We start from the raw sequence: 21,707 nt of genomic DNA on the forward strand, positions 1-21,707 counted from the left end.
TGGTTCTGCAGGCCTGAGGGTAGGGGCAGACAGAGGCAGTGCCAGAGAAGCTACAGACAGGCTATGGGTTCTGTCTGTGGCTCAGAAAGGACTGCCATGGCCAAAGTCAAGGTTAGGTCTCTGGAGCTTCCCAGATCCACCTGGCAAATAATTCCTGTGCTCAGAACTATGTATGGAGGGATCAAAAATAAACTCATGGAGTTCTCTTTGTGGCTCAGTGGTTGATGAACCCAATTAGGATCCATGAGGATGTGGGTTTGATCCCTGGCCTCGCTCACTGGGTTAGGAACCCTGCGTTGCCATGAGCTGTGGTGTAGGTCGCAGATGCAGCTCGGATCCTGCGTTGCTGTGGCTGTGGTATAGGCCAGCAGCTTGATTTGACCCCTAGCCTGGCAAATTCCATATGCCACGGGTGCAGTCTGAAAAAGCAAAAAAAAAAAAAAAAAAAAAAAAAAAAAAAAAAAAAAAAAAAAAAATTTAACTCACAATTCCTGCCTTTAAAGATTTCCTAGTTATAGGAGGAGACAGGCATACAAGATGTGGTTTCAGGGTAACCATAACCTTAGTGCCTACTTTCCTAGTCTAATGATGAGGATGCTGTGGAGAGCACAGAGGAAGGTTTCTATCCAGAATGGAGAAATCCTAGTAGCAGTGGTGGTATAGTGGTGAGCATACCTTCCTTCCAGAATGGAGAAATCCTGAATGGTTACATGGAAGAGATGATCAACATAAGGGAATAGAAATGGAACTCCATGCAGAGGAAATGACACAATGAAATGCACAATGGGGTGAAACATATTGTACCTAAGGCACAAATCTGGTCGTGTGTGGACCGCCACTTACAGCACTGTGATGTTCAGATACCCCTGGCAAAAAGCCCTTCTGTCTGCCAGTGATCTACCCTTTGACCTTGGGACCTCCAAAGCATGGGCTGTAGAACTAGTTCCATGATTCCATCCTCCAGGAGGTGAAGGACCATTTCAGACACTGCTCCTGGGGGGTCTGAGGCAAAATGTATAATTGAGTATACTCTCGTTTGCTTGTGGTCATTGATCTAAACATCCTCCCATGGCAAGTTCCTTGTGCTGAGCCTCACAACAGGTGTGCAGTTTTTGCTCATGGTGTGCTCTGAGAAACCCCTTCAAGAGTGGCTGGTTGACCTTGGAGTTCAGAGCTAAACCCAGGTTACCTGGTTATCTGGAATGCAGCAGGGTTGCTGTGCAGGGGGTATGAACATCTCCCCTCCTCTCTGGGGAAGGAACAAGATGGATTGGGACACATCAGGCCCACATTGTTGCACCTTGTCCTCACCCCCACACTGTGGTCCCCACTTCACTGATGAGACAACTGAAGCTTGAAGACCTTCACCAACCTGCCCAAGAACTTCCCGACCTGATGGAGTCAGGGCAGGATCTGTTGTTGAATCTACTTTACACATGCTTCTCTGAGGCTTCCCTTGGGCATTCATTTTTGACATTCAGATCTCAGCTCCAACAGGAATTCTCTCCATCTTAAGAGTCCCTCTCTGTCACCACTTCTCCTCTCATAGCACTCACTCTCCCTGCTAGGACAGCACGAGTTTATTCATTGTTTGCCCCTCTCTTCTGGCTGCACCAGGCAAGGACCCTTCCTGACTCCTTTGCTGCTGTATTCGTGCTGCTTCAGGTAGAGTCAGGTGCATAAAAACCCCAAACACATGCTTGCTCACTGACAAAGCCATCTGGTGACCCCTGTGCTCAGCCTCTCCACTCTACTGGTTTCCTTGAGATGATGGCCAGTGGCCCTCAGGGTATTTGTGGGGAGCCCTTTGGTGGCTGATGACTGACTATAACCATGGGACTTTCTGAATTTCTCAAGAGTGAGGGCAGGCTGTCCATAGATTTTCATTTCTCCTTCAGCAAAAGGATACCATCTAGCAACATTCCATGTGACAAATGCTTGAGATTCATAAACTAATAGTATCCACAACTCCTGTTCCTTAACAGTTCAGACTCTTCTGCCCACTAGTCTGGCTCAGGCTTGCCTGGAGCTCTCAGGCAGGTGTCATTGTCAGCAAGCGCTGTTGCCACTCACCATGAGCTTGGCTTGGATGCGGCCTGACTTTCGAGGGCTGCTGTTGTTGTTTCGATCAATTCATGCATATACTCACTCTTGGCGTTTATTTGCATTGGTTGCTCAGTTTTGTGTGGTGCCATTTTGATTGCAATTTCGTTCCTCTCCAACATTTGATAGTCTCCAAAGTATTTTTCCATTGAACATCAGGGATAAGACCATCAGCCCCAATTAAATGGGTCACAGTCCTAAAAAGGAAAGAATCCTTGCACCTCATCCCGTGGCCTCATGTAATTCCTAATCACAGTGCTCTCTTTAGTTTTGCCACGGATGTATGCGTTCCTAAAAATCACCTTGCTGGGCAAAATGGGGAAAATGGGGCAAGGAGCTCAGTGCGCAAAAACATCATCCATGATGCCTAAAAAAGAGAGAAAGAAAAAACATAAGGCTAGTTTTACATGGGTTAAATGGTTAAGAAACATATAAGTACTACAATAAATATGGCACTTTACTTGTGCCATAGGTAGAGACCTGAGGTTTGTTTGTGGAAGTGGTCATAGGACAGCATGGAGCCGGTGCATTATTATGAAGAGGGTTTTCTGAATGGGATGAAAAGTAACTGAGGTGCGGGTGGGTGTGGCTCATCACACCATGAACAAGTAGCTGGTAGATGTTCGATGTCTGCTCATGTACCTAGTTTGTGCATTCCTACATGGCTCAACTCAGCAGGGTGCAGGTTTCTGCATTCACCTAGTATTTCTCAGGGAGGAAGTCTTGCATAAGCAAATGTGAAATTCCCATTATCCTCAGATTGTTTCCTAATATGTTAATTGTATTGGAACAAATTCACATTCTTCAAAACAAGTGTTGTAGCGGAACTGTCTGAGCCTGATTTGCTGTCATCCTTTCCTTGCTTGTTCAGACTGGACCAAGAGGATCGAGTACCAGCCTGGCTCAGGGAGTGTGCCCCTGTTCCCCAGCATCCACCTGGAGACGTGTGACGGGGCCGTGTCCTCCATCCAGATCACCACAGAGCTGCAGACCAACTACATCGGGAAGGGCTGTGACCGTGAGACCTACTCTGAGAAATCCCTGCAGAAATTATGTGGTAGGTTTTCCCCTGCTGGGATATTTTTTTTTTATTAATTGCTTTTACACAATATATACAAAGCATACCTTATTATATTATGAAAGAATCAACATCAGTATATGAACCCCTGGATGAATATTATATTCACTTATTACAGTTAAAGGGTCAGCCGGCACAGCTTTCGGCATCAGGCACACCTGATCAGACCCCATGACGTACCAACTATATGGCTGTGGGCAAGTGATATGACAAAGGCTCTATTTTTTATCAGTGTAATATGGATTCATGGCACAGCATGTTTAGGAGGACCTAGCACAGGGCCTGAGGAAACAAGACTCCCTTCCACTGCGTTGGTTTATAGAGACGCTCCTGCCTAGGGCCAGTATGAGGGTGGTGTCCCTCATTTGGGGAGAGATGGGTCCCCCCCACCCACAGGACCAGCTATGGAACTTACAAGCCTGGGTGCAAATGAAAGTGTGGGCCTTTTGTTCCCAAATTATTAAGAATTTGAAGGCAGCGACAGCAAAGCATTAAACCAGGCTGGGTGTGCCGTGAGATTGCTTGGGACCCACGCTAGTGAAGCCGGGCCTGGCTGCCCATGTCGGAGAAGAGCCGGGGTGGGAGTGGAGGTGGGGGAGGTGAGGGTCCAAGCGGGGGACAGAAGACTTGCTTGCTGTCTGTGGGCTGAGAGATGGCACCCTGAGAAAGGAGCAGGCTGGAACAAGGAGCCAGTCTGACAGGTGCTGCACAAGGAAGCTTAGCTTTGTTGAGCACCTGCTGTGTGCACCCTGCCAGACCCTTCACACACTCTACCCTGTCCCATTCTTCCCATTCGCTCTGAGGAGGGTGTTACTCATTCAGTTCTGGTTTTGTTGTTGGTTTGTTTTGTCTTTTCAGGGCCGGACCTGTGGCGTGTGGAGGTTCCCAGGCTAAGGGTCAAATTGGAGCTACAGCTGCCAGCCTACACCACAGTCACAGCAACACAGGATCCCAGCCACGTCTGTGACCTACACCACAGCTCACAGCAACACAAGGGCCTTGGCCCACTGAGCGAGGTCAGGGATCGAACCTGCGTCCTCATGGATACTAGTCAGGTTTGTTACCACCGAGCCACAATGGGAACTCCTCGTTCAGTTTTAAAGATGGAAAATTTGAGGCTTGGAGAGGGGAAAATTAGTGGAATGATTTGTTCAAGGTCATACAGATAGAAAGTGACAGAGTCAGGGGTTCCTGTTGTGACTCAGTGGGTTAAGAACCCGACATAGTATCCCTGAGGATGAAGGTCTGATCTCTGGCCTCACTCAGTGGGTTAGGGATCCAGTGTTGCCGCAAGCTATGGCATAGGTTGTAGATGCGGCTCAGATCCAGTATTGCCGTGGCTGTGGCATAGGATAGCAGCTGCGGCTCCATGCCCCTTAGCCTGGTGCACAGGTATGGCCCTAAAAAGAAAAAAAAAAAAAAGGAAAGTGACAGAGCCAGACTTTGAAGATAGGTCTGTGGGAATGAAGGGCTCTTGGGCTCTGGAGCAGAGTGGGACACCAGGCCAGGCCTCTGGAGCTAGAAAGTAAACCTCTCAAGTCAGCTGCAGAATAAGATACCCAGTATGGTCCCATGTGCTTGGTAAACCAGACTGTGGGCATGTGGATGGGCCTCCTTCATCCCCACAGCATGTATTTCATGTCTTTCTCATTCTCTCCAAGAATATTCAGGCACTCACACTGACTCTCTAGCCTTTCTAAGATCTTACTCTTAGATGAGGCCTGTACTTGGGAGCAACTCTATCCCCAGAAAGGAAAAGAGGCTCCTGAACACACAGTCTAGCCTGCCATCCTCTCCTGGGGGACCCTCCACTACTATCTTCCAGGCACTTTTCCTCATCATTGCCCTCCCCCATTCACATACACACACACACACATATACACAGGCACACACACAGGTACACACACACACAGGTACACACACAGGGACACACAGGTATGCGCAGATACACACACAGGGACACACGCAGGTACACACACAGGTATACACACACAGGCACACACACGGACACACACAGGCAGGTGCACACATAGGTACACACACAGACATGCACACACATAGGGACACACACAGTTCCACACAGGTATACACGCATGTACACACACAGGCACACACACAGGTACACACACACAGGTACACACACACCTTCACTCATGCTGCTTTTGCCCAGAGGACCAAGTGACAATTTTTAGAACTGAATGTGAAGTTACACTCTGCTTGGATATCACCATGTCCCATTTATCATGTCACCAGACTGGCCAGGAGGGCCTGTGGGCAGGCAGGCTTCTCCGGAATGATGCAGTAAATTGGGAAAACATCACAGCCTCACTGTTCCAAACTGCTCTTGTGAAAATGGTTACCAGGGGCCCGCAGTATTGAGAAAACCGCCTCCAGTGCTCTCGTTCTGAGAGGCTGAGAAGCCATCTCTGCTGATACCTTACTTTGAATGAACATCCCATTTCTCTCCCCACGCACCTGAATTATAAGTTAACCCAACCCCACGCCAGCGCAGGCTACAGTCGTTTCCTAAACTCCTCCAGGTTCACAGGAGGTGGTGGAACGGGCTTGTTAAAGAGCAGATGGGCCCAGGGGCACACACTTGTGATGTGATTCTGAGCATTGCTGGGGAGAGACCGGGAGACAGGGAGAGTGAGAAGAATGTTTTTGAGAGAAGAAACGTTAGAACAAAATTGCATCTGCTTGTTAAGAGAGCTCATTCCTTCTGGGCTGCCAGCCTCGCCTGGCAGGAAGATAGGTTAATTCAGTCAGGAAAGCAGCCCCCTCTCCCGCCCCCTCCCAGATATGAGCTTATCTGGTGCTGGAAGCAACCCTTTGTTAAGAGAAGTCTTTCTGGTGACTTTCCCGGCAGTGCCACCCGCTGCATTTCTGGGAACTCTTGAGGGGCAGGGCCACACCTGCCTCTGTATCAGGACTCTCTTGATTCCAGAGAGGGAGTGTTCCAGAAGAAAGAGCTGAAGCCCTGGGTCCCACAGATCCGCATGTGTGCTGGAGTCCCCTTCATCAGCCCCGTGCTCTCTCCAAACCTGGAGGGAAAGGCAGACCAGGTCGCTTCTGAAACAGATGCTGGGTTTTAATTCCTGACTCCCGTGGGGCACCTGAGGTTCTTGGAGACAAGCCTCTATGTGTTTTCAGTGGATGGTCGACACGTTGCCGGCAGGGTTTCCCAACCAGGAAGCTACCATGCCACTTTAAGCCCCGGCATTCATGCATTTTTCATGGTACAAATCTTTATCGACTGTGGATGGAAACAAGGAGACCAATTAGGATGTTATTGCCATAGTCTAAGCAAGAGATAATGATTTCTGAACTGGGGGAGTGGTGGTAGGGATGAATTTAAGACAGATTTCAGAGGCAAAATCAGCAAGAGTCAATCATTGATTAGCTGTCAGCAGTGAAAAAAGAAGGAATCTTAGAAGATTCTAATGTGAGCATCTAACTGGACGAGAGTGCCACCAACCAGAAAGAGAAATTCAGGGCAAGGGCAGATATAGGGGACAAGGATGATGGTACCTGTGGACCATCCAGGTATGAGTACCCAACTCTACACAGACTTTCCACCTCCTGAGGAGCACCCTCCCACCTGCACCCTGCCCATCCATCCTTATAGCCCATTTCTTCCTGATGTCCTGCCTCTTCTTGGCCAGGGTACCCTGTTGGTCCCTGTCCCCAGTGCATTCTCATCCCTCAGCCTTTGTTCATGTTTTCTCCCACTAGAGTCTCTCTCCTCCTCACCATCCGAAACCCTTCCCTTAGGTCAGTCAACAGTCTTCTGCCCTCTGTGCTCTCTGGGGGGCAGTCCTTGGGGGCTTCCTGGTGTCTTTGAGTTCTGGTGTCCCTTCTGTGACCCTGTAGTCATGTGGGGACCCAGGCAGGGGGTCTTCCAGGAGGTGTCCACCTGCTTTCTCCTCCTACGATTTCACTCTGCAAGGAGCAGGGATGGCATCCTGAGCGAGGGGGTGTCGGAGAGTAGCTGGGCAAAGCTGCTGTCTGAAAGTGCCTGGCAGGGGCAGGAGCATCAGAAATAGCCTCTTGGGTTCCATTGGAACCCTGGATGTCAGGCATATTGCAGCCTGAGGTTTGCATACTTAGATCCTTCCATTCCACCTGGAAAAGTGATGCAGGCCTGGAACCTGTCCCTTCCAGCTTGGAGGAGCAGGCTTAGCCTAACATGGTCCCCACCTGCCCTTGTTTTACATGGAGCCAGGCCTCTCAGGGAAGCTGGACAAGCTTCTTATCACTTCCTCTGGATGCAAAGATTCAAGATGAAGGGCTCTGTCATCTCAGTCCCAAGCTCTCCCAAAGTGAAATGTTCCAGAACAGCCTTGAGTATGAAAGGCACGATGAAGCCCCAGTGAGGCCTCTTGGCCAGATTAAATTTGGCATGAACCACAGTCCAAGAAAAGACCCGGTTCCATGCCCCTGAATCACAGCAGATTACAGTAAACGGCCAAGCAGTTTGTGACACACATGTCCTTCAGAGCCCAGAGGCCGGGGCTGCTTGTACCTGGGATCACAGGCTCCTGGCAGCTGGCCGACACCTTCTCACAGGATGCCTGGGGTTAGATGCTTTGTACACAGAGTCAAGAGCACTGAAGACAGGTCCTGTTGATGGAAAGGCCGCAGAGGAAGAGCGTGCTGTTAAATCAAGGGGTAGATCTGTCAGACCAGTTCAGATGGCCAGACAGTGTGTTGTTGTCAGGATTTATACACTTGTGAGCCCAGCCCAGGAGGTTTTTGTAAAGGAAACAAATATTTGTGCAGTGTCCACATGCTCTCCCTCTGCAGGCTAAATGGAAGGTAATAAGACCATGTTCACAATCCAGTCTCCTGGGGAAGACAGACGTGTGAAAATAAGTCCCTGGTTTTTGTCTATACTGTGCAGCTAACCAGAGCTTGTCCTCACTAAGAATCACAGACAAGAAGCTTTTATACCCTCAGAACAGCCCAACTATGAGAAGCCATTATCCATTCCTCCAAAATACCTCTAGAGAGCTGGCGCTTTGGAGGGGAGGGCAGTATCAGTTCCCCAGGCATAACCACTGCTTCCATTCTCAAAGAGCTGAAGTGGGAACCTGACTCTTCAAGTGGGCACTAGTGCATACCTGATGGGAATCCGATTAAATCACTACTCATGTTAGCAAGGGCTGCACACAGTGACCCATGGATGATGACAGCAGGCAATGGGCCTCTCCCTGGATTTGCTGATTTCTTTGAGGTCAATTAAGCAGCTCCCATACAGCATGCCCTCCTCTTCCAGGGAGAAGGTTTTTGCCTATAGTGGCCTTGCCAGGCTGTTCAGCCACTGGGTATTCACAGCCCTGCCCCAAGAGCCTAGCTGACCACCCTCATCCGAAACCCAGCTTGCTTCACCTGGAGACTCCAAGGCCTTTGAAGAACCCCTCTTGTCTAGGACTTCACAGGTGGAATGATAGTCTAATGGTAGGGTCAACAGGGGGTGAGCTCCAGAAAGGACATCACAAAGTCCCCTACATCCGTGGTGAAGGTATGCAGATAGGGAAGTGGGAATGGTAATTGCTAATGTCAGTCACATGCGTGGCTTATTAGCCAAGATAGGACAGGTTGTGCTGCAGTAACAAATGATCCCAAAATCTACTGGCTTAAAATAACAAAGGTTTATTTATCATTCCAACAACATGCGCCTCTTGAGTTGACTGGGGCTCTGTTCCATGTTGGTTTCCCACCAGGATCCAGACTAACAGAAAAGCCTCTGTCTAGAAGGTTGTTGACCTCATGGTCAATGGTAAAAACAAGTGTTGAACCATGTACTGGCTGGTAAGGCTTCTGCCCTAAGATGACATATGTCACTGGCACTCATATTTCACTAGTCAGAGCAAGTCACATGGCCAAGGGCTGTCAGTGGGCAGAGAAGCTTGTTGAGAACAGAATGCTTTCTACCATCATGCAGCTCAAGTAAGACCTTTGTCAAGAGGGCCTCCCTGGCTTCCCCGCTCTACCAATAAAGGGAGAGGGATGGGCTGGGAGTTTGGGGTTGGCAGATACATACTACTACTTTTGGAAAGGATAAACAAGAAGGTATACATGAGTCACTTTGCTGTACAGCAGAAACTGCCACAGTGTTATAAATCAACTATACTTTAATAAATTAAATAATTAATTAATTAAATTGGTAGGACCCACTTCTGTCTGGCTCACTGCTGCATTCTCACCCCAGCGCCTGGCGTAACTGAGTCATTACATAAACCTCTAATGAAATAATATGGATTTGATAGCACGACTCATGGTAGATGAGACAGAACGAGACCTGTGTCCCTGATGACCGTGGTTCCTCTCCCCTGAGACCCTCCCCTCTCTCCAAACCTTCCTGTGCCCCACGGCAGACCATGAGGAGGCGTGACTGAGGCTCCACATCTGTCCCCATTGCCACAGGCCCACAGTGACGTGCTAAGGACACTTTGCCCTCCCCAAGGCCATCCAGAGCAGCATGCAAACCCTGCAGTTAAGAAGTCCGGGCATTTGCCACTGCCCCCAGGCTCCATGTGGGCTCTTAATCCACAGTGCATCCTGAAATCTGCCTAGTTCGCCCCTGTCTTTATCTACTTACTGGCTCAGAGAGGCTTCCCCACCCTTACAGGACTTAGGGACCTCAAATCAGACCTCGCCTCAGCTTCCAAGCCCCCTGCACTCAAGCTGCAGCTGAGTAGGTCCCAGCAGGCTGGTAGGTTCCAGAGACCTTCACAAGGATTCCCAAGGACATCTTAAATATGCCCTGACATGCAAGATGATGCCGTGCCATCTTTGTGAGTTATGCATCTTGTTTCCCCACTGCTTTCCCTGGGATCCCTTGGGGAGAGAAGAGAGAATTGGGGAAGAAAGGAAATCTCTCTCCGTTTATTTAAGGGCACGGAAAAGTGAAATACGATCTGTTAAGTCTGGCGAAGTCTGCACCATCTGCTTAAATGCAGTGTGATGCCTTCCCGGAGGTGACATCTGTGGGTTGGGCGGGCGGCAAGCTGCTCCCCTCCTCAGGGGGGACATAGGAGCTCCACATCAGTGGCCTTGCCAGGGCCCAGGGCCTCTCTGTGGACAGCCACCTGTACAGGGAGGGAGGTGAGGCCCTGAGATCCAGGCTGGGGTTGGAAGGGCTCTACACTGTGAGGTAGAAAGAACATTGCTGGTGTCTGAGAGCTGGGCCTGCCTCTAGCTAGCTGTGTGGTGCTGTGAAATCTTGATCAAGTCATGTCCCCTTTCTGGGCCTCGGTTTGCATATTTGCAAAAGGTGCAGGAGGTTGTGAGGTCTCCCTCCAGGTTGATTGAGGTGGTGCAGCGGGGAGTGTGGGCTTTGGAGCCAGAAAGTCCTGATGACAGGTCCTCTCACGAGGTGCCATAATCCCGGGCTCACTGAGCTTCAGGGTTCTTAGTTATAAACTGGCATTAGAATAGCATTCACCAAAGATGAGTAACGAAGAGGAAGCATTGAAGCACTTAATTTGGGTCTGGTACTTGCTCCGTACCCAATTGAATATTCCGAGGAAAATAATAATAAAGATCTGTAACTCTGAAAAGTACAGTTCCCTAAATATATGTGTATAGCATAACCCTGGCCAGGGCTGGGCTTTGGCAAAACAACCAGTTTCACCTTCTCACCTTCTCTTCATGTCTTCGCCCCATCACCTCCCACTTGTATTTGCTCTGCACCTCCCTCCTCTGTCCAAACTTATTTGGGGAAAATTTACAGTCAGCTCCTTCACTAGTCTCAGATGTTAATTATTGTGCGAATTTGATAGCAACACTTGCCCCTTTATAAGAGCAAGATCCCCGGTCAAGGAGTTCCCCCTGTGGCACAATGGGATCGGCAGCATCTCCACAGCCAGTTTGATCCAGCCTGGCACAGTAGGTTAAAGGATCTGGTGTTGCCACAGCTGTGGCGTAGGTCACAACTGCAGCGTGATCTGATCCCTAGTCTGGGAACCCCATATGCCAAGGGAAGGCCAAAAAAAAAAAGATTCTCAGTCAAAAAGGAATCTCAAGGAGTGGAGTAATAAGCCCTGTCAACCCCGCCCTTTTTCCAAGTGTGCAGGCCTGCAGCTCTGTATGGTGGTGAAGCTGGCCTTGGCGGCCACCAGATACACACCTATACTGGGCTCGGCTAGACTGTGTTGCCTGCACTTGAGCTACAAGTCAGGATCCCTGCATGCTCCGCCTTTGTCTCTCTGGCCACCTGAAATTTCGGGAAGTGACACGCATTCTGTAAATGCCCTAGGCACCAGCTGTCATCATGCTGGACAAATCCTAGTGTCCGAGACAACTCACTTGTGGGACAGAGAAGCTGTTGCCAGGTTGCATTATTCTGGGGGTGGGGGGGGTTCCTAGGAAGATGAACTGTCCTAAGACTGCATATCTCCCACTCCCAAAACACCTTCAAATCTCTACCTGCTAGCATCTTGATAGATTTCATTCTTTCAAATATCTATGGAGGATGATAACCCTTAAGGCTTTGTGGTCATAAAAACATTAGTGTGAATTAGCTTATTAGATAACTGGATAGCAAATAAAAAAAATGGATATCAAATAAAGCTCAAGGATTATGGAAGAACAAGTAAATATTGATAATGGGGGTGGGGCATGGACAAGCAACAGGATGAACAGGCTCCCATGAGCATTGGGTAGGCGACCAGAAGCATCTCATGGAGGCCCTGGGTAGAAGGAAAGGCAGTTATTAACATCAGCGAAGTGCCTACTATGTGCAGGCACACTACCAAGCAAAAGCCTTAAGAAATATGCATATAAGTAGGAGTTCTCATTGTGGTGCAGCAGAAACCAATCCAACTAGGAACCATGAGGTTGTGGGTTCACTCCCTGGCCTCACTCAGTGGGTTAAGGATCTGGCGTTGCAGACACAAATGTGGCTCGGATCTGGAGTTGCTGTGGCTCTAGCAGAGACCAGCAGCTGTAGCTCCGATTCGACCCCTAGCCTGGGAACCTCCATATGCCAAGGGCGCAGCCCTAAAAAGACAAAAAGACAAAAAAAAAAAAAAAGAAATATGCATGTAAATAATGTAGTCAGTGCTGTCCACCCATGCCCTTAATGAGCACAGCTGCAGGGTGATCGTGAACTAATTGACCAGAATCCCCCCCATCTTGATACTGCAGTTCCTAGAGTTCCCAGAGGCTTCTCTCAGGGCAAACCTCTCACAGGGTTAAGCAGAGAACTGTATTAGGACATGTATTTCTCACACAGCCAGCCTTCAGTTGCAATGGGCATCTGTTCCAAGGAGAAAAAAACTGGCTGAATTAGACATTTTCAAAGAAGTACCTTGGTTTCCAGTATGGCACCTTCCTGAGGGATTTTCAAGGTCACTTTAACCGTAGAAGATGTTGTGATGGATGACTTTGCAACACAGTCTTGGGGTGAGATGAGGCTCTGCTATACAGAATTCAGGGGTCTACCCGACAAATGGCAGGTAATGCACACAACCATTGTCTCTTAAATCCATCAGTGCTTATGGCCACATGGTCAGTGCTGTGCCAGGAGGGAGACCCAACACCCTTGGCCCCCAGCATTGGGCATGCCTTGGACTCTAGTTCCCTGGTCTTGGGAGGCCCTGGCTGCCCTCCTCCCTGAGTAGCTGAGCCCTGCACGTCTGTGGAATGTAAGGATGTGGAGAACTCTACTGGCAGCACTAGACTTCAGTGGGAAGTCCTCAGCCGCCCAGTTAGCCTCCCAGCTGGGCCATCCTGTCTTCTGGGCCAGCGGCTCCCACTCACCTCGGCTCTGCTCCTCACGAAGCTGCTGGTGTGATTCCCCCAAGACACAAATCTGCCCGTGTCACTCCCACTGCCTCAGGTTATCCTTAGCCTGGGATCACAGGGTAGCTCTAAGGATGGTGACAAAGTGACAGCAAACGTGGAATGAATTCCATTCACTGTGTGCTGAGCATGCTGCTGCAAGGGCTCCTGCTGCCTCTCATTTCAGTCCTCATGACCCCTGGGAGGGGAGATGGCAGAGAAGTGAGTGGAGAGTCAGAATTGGCCGTCGAATCGCACCGCCACCGGCGTCAAAGTCATGTACTGCTGACTTTACAATTGGTGTTCTCAATGGTTGGAAAAAAGTATGGTGAATGCAAAGGGACCCATACTCTTTCTCATGGGATCAGGACCTGGAACTTTCCCCAATCCCAGCTCTGATCACACTGCATCCCAGTTGCCTGTCAAGTTGTCGGTTCTGAGCATCTCCGGGTCAGGGACTGCGCTGATTCACTTTTACCTCACCAGCACCCAGCACCGGCTTGGCACCTGGTCGGTGCTCAATAAATGGCTCACAGGTTAATGGATGGATGAGTGCATGAATGAATCCATCGATCTGATTCAAACCCTGGCCTTCTCCATGAACCCCTGCTTATCAAAGCCTCCGGGGTAATCTCATTTCTCTAAATTCCTCCAGAACTTTTTTCTTGTATAATAGTTAATTACACTCTGTCTTCCCACATGCAACATTTTTATCTATGAATTACTGATGCCGCTCTAGGGTGACCATAAGCAACTTGGACAAGGACAGCATATAATCCTTTTCCCGAGTCACCTAGCTCAGGGCTGAGCACCTAGCTCCAGGTATGTCAAGTCGTTCATTCTGACCCAGGAGCAGAAAACAGGAGGTGAGGACACCTACCCAGGGAGGAGTGACCTTTTGTTCTTTCTCCCCACCCCCTACAGGAGCCTCCTCTGGAATCATTGACCTCTTGCCATCCCCCAGCACCGCCACCAACTGGACTGCAGGACTGCTGGTGGACAGCAGCGAGATGATCTTCAAATTTGACGGCAGGCAGGGTGCCAAGATCCCTGACGGGGTTGTGCCCAAGAACCTGACGGACCAGTTCACCATCACCATGTGGATGAAGCACGGCCCCAGCCCTGGCGTGAGAGCTGAGAAGGAAACCATCCTCTGCAACTCAGATAAAACTGGTGAGTCTTGCGTCCAGCCCTCCCAGGCACAGCCACAGCCACCAAGGACGTGGGAGAAAAGCAAGAGCGTGAAACTATTCTGGTCTCTGATTTTCTGGCTGATGATTTCCTAGGCTTGGGGTGGAGTGGGACCAGGAAAGGGGGTCAGGAGACAGACATGAAGGGTGCAAAAGCCATGGAATTCCCATCATGGCTCAGTGGTAACGAACCCAACTAGGATCCATGAGGACACAGGTTCGATCCCTGGACTTTTTCTCGGTGGGTTAAAAGATCTGGTATTGCCGTGAGCTGTGGTGTAGGCGCAGATCTCAGGTTGCTGTGGCTGAGCGGTAGGCAGGCAGCTGCATCTCCGACTAGACCCCTAGAGCCTGGGAACTTCCATGTGCCATGGGCATGGTTCTAAAAGGAAAAAAAAAAAGAATACAAAAGCCAGGATTGGTAGATTTCAGACTGGGCTCTTCATAAGCCTCCCCAGGAGTAATAGGGCTGCTATATGAGGTAGGGGGTAGAGGAGGAAGCTTTACCCTTACTTCAAGCAAAGCACCTCCACCTTCACTGTATTATATAGGGACAGATTTCCAAAAGTTTCTTTTCGATGAAAAGGGCCTGCTAATTTAAAACAGTTGTTTGAAAATCACTGCAGTGCATGATAATGATAGCTAAGCTTTGTTAGGCATTTTTTCAGCATGCTGAGCCTGTGTAAGGCAGTTCACAGCTTGGTGGTTAAAAGCACTCTGCCACTTACTGGCTGTGTGATCTTGGATAAGTTGGTTAACATCCCTGTGCCTCGCTTTCCCAGTCTATAAACAAGCATTACAGTATTGTCTACCTTATGGGATTTTTATCAGGATCAAATGACTTAATGAACATATAGCACTTTAGAATAGTACCTGGCACACAGGAAGTCCAATTTGTATTAGCTCTTCCTACTCTAAACAGTGCCTCACGTCTCTCCAAACAATTTTATAAAAGAGTTATTGTGTTCTCTGTTTTAAGGATAAGGAAGCATCCTGTTACTTGTCCCAAGTATCACAATTGGCATGTAAGCTTAGATGCAACTAACTCCAAACCTATACTCTGGTCACCACACTCCACATACAAACACACACACACACACACACACACACACACACACACACACATGATATTCTGATGTCTTATGAAAATTTTGTCTACCTTAAATTAAAATTCCACAAGTTCCCATTTTAAATGCTACTGTTGTTAAAATACCCCAAGTAAATAATGACAGCTGATACTACAGTGAGAAAACAGGATAGAAGAAAGACTGACCGCTCAGCAGCCTGCTCCTGGACAAAGTTCCCCTTGCAGCTTTTCCACTGTTTAAGGAAAACTGAGGAGTTGCTAATCTCACCCAGACTCAGTTTCCCCATATATCAGATAGGGAAAATAAAGACGAAATAATGTGTCAAATCACTTAGCAGCTCCAAATATAAAATCAGTGCTTGACTAATTTACCCAGTGATGTTATTATCATAATCATGAATATTCATGGTTTTATTCTACATTATGCTACAACCAGGACCCCATATTTCCTATTTCACTCAACCTTTGCAATGAAAGTTCATGCATTTTCTGGGTGTAGAAACAGATAGAGGGATTTTCCTGGTCATATGGTAAGTCTACATCAGAGCCAGTACCAAGGACTCGTTTTCATGGGGCCTTCAGGTAGGAAGGACCCCACAGCCCTCATGAGGTGGCACTGAGGTTTGGAACTGAGTTCAGAGCTCAGCCCAAGACCCCAGAGCTCAGCCCAAGACCCCAGGAATCACGTTGTGGTCCCATCTTTGCACTGCCTGCCAGGGTGCTCCCTTCATGATCCAGGAGCCCAAAGGCAAAGCAGCCCCAGCCTGGGTTAGCAGCCACACACAGAGTCCTTCCTGAAGTGTATTAAATGCCCCTGGAGGCAAGTCTGACAGATAGAAACCTTTTGGCCTACACAGGAGGAAATTGCAGTGCGAGGGGTTGAGCAACTGGCCTAGGATAACATGACTTATCACTGAAGAAAGAGGCCTACCCCTAGCTCCTCTGGCCCGCATTCCTGGTACATGCTATTGGACTAGTGGCTGTCAACCCTGCTATGTCCTAGAATAACCTGGAGACATGGCAGTAACACCCAGATGCCAGGGCCCTGCCCCAGCTCAGTAAGTCAAAGTCTGACTTACTGAGCTGGGGCAGAAAAATCTGCATTAGAGAATGATGCCTCACTGTCATCACAGCAGTGCCCCCAACAGGCATGTCAGCCCCTCCCACCAGCAAGATCTGGCTCTGTTCAGCTTTGGCCTCAGTATAAAATAACACTTTACAGATCAGCTTAACATGGCACAGAAATATGGGAAAGATTTTTCTCTAATTTCTCAGGCTTAAAATATAACCATAAATATCTCCATGACCTAAATAAAAAATTATCAAGAATAAATTAAAGCTTGCTTTCATATATCAGAAAACATTTTTCAAGTTATAAAAGCAACACATGTTTACAGCAGGCAACCTAAAAAACACAGAAAAGTATAAAAGAATACACAGGTCACCTAAAATTCTAAAAATTAGAGGCATTTTCTGAGAACAGTTGGTCTATTTCACTACCAGATGAAATCTTACTTTTATTTTTATGTGTATATAGAATGTTCTTACATTTTTAAATCATTTTTATAATACATGTGATACTGTTATGCTATGTTTCTCTTAAATAACATTGCATGTATCCAGATCATTTCTGTATGGGATAAAACATTTGTTGAAAAATATGAATTACGAGACAGTCTTCTGTCATGAGGCTTTATTATATTTCATTTAACTGACTCCCTTTTGTTAGATATTTAGATTACCTCCTTTTAAATGCAAATGAAACAGTGCTATAATAGGCATTCTTATACTGTATGATAAGCACTCTTGTATATATCTGTATTGATATTTCTGATTATTTCCTGACCAGAAGTCACATTACTGAGTCAAAGAATATAAATGTTGGAAGGCCATCAATGTAAATTATCAAATTGTCCTTTGTGAAGCTTGCACTAATTTCTCTCCTATCCACTAAGTAAAACTTACCAATGCTGGCTTATGAAGCCATTTATAACAGAACTGGTTAGTCATCAAGGCTAATTACCGTTTTTAAAAAGAAAGAAAACCGCTATTGGAGTTCTTACTGTGGCTCAGTGGAAACAAACCTGACTGGTATCCATGGATGCAGTTTGGATCCCTGGCTTCACTCAGTGTGTTAAGGATCCGGCGTTGCCACAAGCTGTGACGTAAGACGCAGACTCGCTCAGATCCGGTGTTGCTGTGGCTGTGGTGTAGGCTTCACTACACTCTGATTCGACCCCCAGCCTGGGAACTTCTATATGCCGCTCCTGCAACCCTTAAAAAAAAAAAAGAAAAGAAAAGAAAAGACAAGGAAAGAAAAGAAGAGAAAATAAAACCACTGTTACCAGCACCAAGAATCGTCTCGGTGCCTAACACCGCTTTCATCATTTTTTCCTCATGCCATTGTCCAGCAGCCTAGGTGGGACTGGGGGATGAAGATGCCCAGCTTTGCCCAGACATTTGGGCACCCAAGATTCTTCCATTGTTTGCCGCTGCCATTTTCAACCAGAGAACAGACAGTTAAAATGGAGAGGTGAACACAGAAGGCTTTTATTTTATTTTATTTTTTGTCTTTTTGCCATTTCTTGGGCCACTCTCGTGGCACATGGAGGTTCCCAGTCTAGGGGTCCAATCAGAGGTGTAGCTGCCGGCCTACGCGAGAGCCACAGCAACGCAGGATCCGAGCCACGTCTGCGACCTACACCACAGCTCACAGCAACTCCGGATCCCTAACCCACTGAGCAAGGGCAGGGATCAAACCTGCAACCTCATGGTTCCTAGTCGGATTCGTCAACCACTGCACCACGACGGGAACTCCACAGAAGGCTTTTATTAGCTAGACCAGAAAATCACATGCTTGCACTTTTCTGGTGAGAAATTGGTCCCAGGTCCCCACCTGACTAGTGATATGAGTTAAGCTGTGTGTCTGGGAGCAGAGGAAACAAAGTTAGGTGGCTGCCTAGCAATGGCTCTACCACAAGGCTATCATGTGGCGCACTTGTCTCCCTCCCACCCATCTCTGTTGGCCCTTATCTTCCCATTCCTGGTGAGCCACATTCTTTCCTGCCCTCTCTCAGAAACTCTTCTCCCCATGCACATCTGCTCCTCCTGAAGAATCCCCTCTTCCTGGCAAGCAGCCCTCTCACTAGTTCTGAGTTTTGTCTGAATGGTGCATGCCACAGGAAGTGCTGGCTACTTTGATACAATGCTTTCCAAGACAGAGGGGCCAACCTGGCCCACCATTCACCGGATGACAGAGGCAAAGGTGCCAGCCTGGTAGTGAGTGCCTGGATGGCCCCCAGCCTGCTGGGAAAGGAAGGGGCTCTCCCACGCTCCCAGAGATGCCTAGAAAACCATTCAGAGGAACTGAGGTTGTCTGAGGTAGAGCGGAGGTGGGAAACTCACTCCCCACTGCCTGTCGGCTGAGCTGCAAACACTCTTACATTTGTTCCAGGTTGGTGTCGGAACAGAGCCCAGGAGAACACTGGGCAGGTTTGACTCACTTTCTGGGAGTTTAGGGTGCATGAAAGCTGGGCCTGACTCTTGCTCAGGGCGGCTCTGAAGGCAAGAAGCTGATGGGGTGAGGAAAGAGAGGCTGCCCTACTACAATCTGACGGAAAACAGATGTTTTTGTTCTTCTTCCTATCAACCAATTTGGCATCCAGAAATGGTTAAGGCTAGAGCCAAGAGGGCTGCCGTCCAGGAAGAGGGGATCCCACAGGAGGAGCTGGTGTTGGGAGGAGGGCTGCTGCGGGAGGGCAGGAGCTGCAAGGAATCATGAAAGGCATCCATCATGCAAATCATCAAAGGAAGCATGAGAAGCATCACTTACACGAGGGATGGAGAGGTAAGGGCCAAAAAAGGTGGGGTTGGAGCTGGCATGAATGTCCTGGCCATCCAGAAAGGGACTGAGTCACTTACTGATAAATTCCTACATAAAGAGCATAACAGGCCCTTTCTTACTGAAGGTGTAGGGATTGAGGTGGTGGGGCGAGGAGAGAAGGGCTGAAAGTAAAGTGTGTTTGTGTGTGTGTGTGTGTGTGTGTGTGTGTAATTTATTCATTTATTTGGGCCCAAATAGATGCATGTACCTGCAACATGAAGAAGTTTCCAGTCCAGGGATCAAACCTGCACCAGAGCATTGACCTGAGCCACAGCAGTGACAACACCAGATCCATAACACGCTAAGCCACCAGGGAACTCCTGGAAGTATATTTTATCAAGGTCCAAACCGACTTCCATGGCCATGGGTTCCACGGCCTCTCCAAAACTCAGCATAGGAGGCAACCATGAAGGGGGCCATAGGTAGACCCCCACATGACAGGCTATTCGACATCCCTGGGAAAATGACAACATCCACTGGCTCTTTCTTATCTGCCTTTCTTGCCCCTGAACATGACTGGAGCTGGGAGGAGGCTGGGGGTTGGGGCAGTGGAACAAGAAGAGTAAAAGATCACATCTTCCTCCTCCTTTCTCCATTGGTGGCCCCAAGCCATGGGGCAAGGCTGAGTGCAAAGAGGAGAAGATCTTTTAACTGATGAGACACTGGTGTTTGTTATGGAGAGAACCCTTCCAGACTATTTTAATATCTGAAAGTGGCCAGAAGAATTTAGGGTCTGCCAGAGATGTGGGCAAAGAGAGGGAGGGGAGCTGCCATGGAGAACACTGATGGACAGGAAAAGAAGTGGAGCTGGTTCCTGAGTGTAACATGTCATCAGCACATGAGAGAACCAGTTACCCTGGCATGGGTGGTGACCCCAGGGATCCAGCTAACAGAGGGCAGGGGAAGGAGGAACCTCTGGAGGGAGACTGGAGGATGCTGTAGATCTCCCCATGAGGTCTGTCTTTTCATTATTCTTCCACCTCCTCACCACAACCTCTCCTGATTCCAAGTGAAACTAAAGGGGAGAAGTCTTCTTTCTATATCTTCCCGAGAGTTATCAACAGAAACTATAGGAAATCAAGCAATAGTGAGGGAGACAAGAAATATTTAGTAAATCCTCATAACCGGGCCTGGGTATATCATCAATATAAAGGCAGAGTGGTCACCTGAACATTGGTCTTGGCCCACCCTGCCACACTTGGCAACTGACCGTTCCCCTTCCTTCCATTCTTTGGCTGCATCCTGAAGAATGGTAATCCCTTTGTGAAAATAGCATCTGACACCACTTTGTTATGTTGTCATGGTTCTGAGGCAGTGTAATTGTCCTTATAATAACTAACAGTCATTGAGCATCTGTTCTGGGCAGATGCTTTACACACATTTCCTCATTGTATCAATGAAGATGCTTTCAGTTACAAGGAACAGGAAGTGTAGATAAAACTGATAGCAGATGATTGAAAAGTCAAAATAATAAAGGGACTATGGGGTTCTTGTAACTAAAAATGGCCAGATATATGAAAGCTTCAGGTAAAGTTTGATCAAGTTCCTAGAACCTTTTCTCTGTAGTGTTTCACATCTGCTGCCATTATATGTATCAATTTTATGTTAGCAGATATGGCTGCAGCAGCTTCAAGTTTCCCAGTTATATATTACAACTTCTAGAGAGGGGCAGGAGTCTCTTCTATTTGCTTTCTGCTAAAAGAGAGAGAGTTCTTTCCCAGAACCACTCAGAAAAGCTCCAGAATACTGGTCTGAATTGAGTCCCTTTCCTGAAGAAGCTTCATGGCTAGGAGAATGGCCTGCACTTCTGCACTTGGGCTTGGGTCCTGAACTAGTCAGTGAAGTAGGGGAATTTGCATGAGCCTATTTGGCAGAAACCAGTTAGAGTCCCTGCCTAGAAGTGGGATCAGTATTGATTCCTCCCACTCATACCTGTATAGAATGAACAAGAATCCATCATAATATCCTAGTCTCAGAATACATTAGGATAATCCAGCATCCCCGTCATAATACAGTTAAGGGAACTGAGGTTCTGAGAGGCTGAATAACTTTCCTAACATCATCCAGAGATACAGCTCCACCCAAAGTCTGCCTCAATCTAGGGCCTATGCTCTTTCTGCTGTACTTGGTTATCTGCTCATTCACCCAATATTATGGGGCTTGGGCATTATATTAGATTTCTGCATGCACTACCATGTAGTACATGCATTCTCTTGAGTATTGGTCAAAGAACAGCTCCTCTTCCCAATGGCTGTTATTCTGTGGCTCTTAGGACATCATGGCTGGGACCCTGGCCATGAGATTTTCTAAGCAGGAAAGGAAGTTTTTTAATCAGGGGAGGAAAAAAGTCCCATCTGTTGTCTGTATAAGAGGAAAGAGGTATTTATCCATTGCTCTGGAAAGTCAGGGAACTGTGTCTAATGCTAGAAAATCAGTCTGTCCTCTCCTCCCAGCAACTAAAAGGGGAGCAGCTTTCCTTACCTGCACACAGGTTGGGCGGAGCAGGAGATCTTCCCTGTGGTTCCCGTTGTCAAGCCTGATGAAATAAAGCCCAGAACTCTAGGAGAAGCCACCTCT

The 21,707-nt window shown here is 48.1% G+C and overlaps 1 protein-coding gene across 1 annotated transcript in view; it reads left to right on the plus strand.

Moving 5' to 3' along the window:
* The window catches only part of CLSTN2 (calsyntenin 2), a 647,862-nt gene that overhangs the window by 533,058 nt on the left and 93,097 nt on the right, over positions 1–21,707 (plus strand). The window contains exons 6-7 of the mRNA XM_021071127.2: positions 2,975–3,160; positions 13,895–14,143. Coding sequence (XP_020926786.1) covers positions 2,975–3,160; positions 13,895–14,143 — 435 coding nt within the window. The remainder of the gene's footprint in view (positions 1–2,974; positions 3,161–13,894; positions 14,144–21,707) is intronic.

Source organism: Sus scrofa, chromosome 13 (assembly GCF_054392235.1).
Source record: "Sus scrofa isolate SSC_HxYL_T2T_F1_AM1 chromosome 13, Sscrofa_HxYL_maternal_Yorkshire_Landrace_v2.0, whole genome shotgun sequence".
In the NCBI taxonomy this organism is placed as follows: Eukaryota; Metazoa; Chordata; class Mammalia; order Artiodactyla; family Suidae; genus Sus; species Sus scrofa.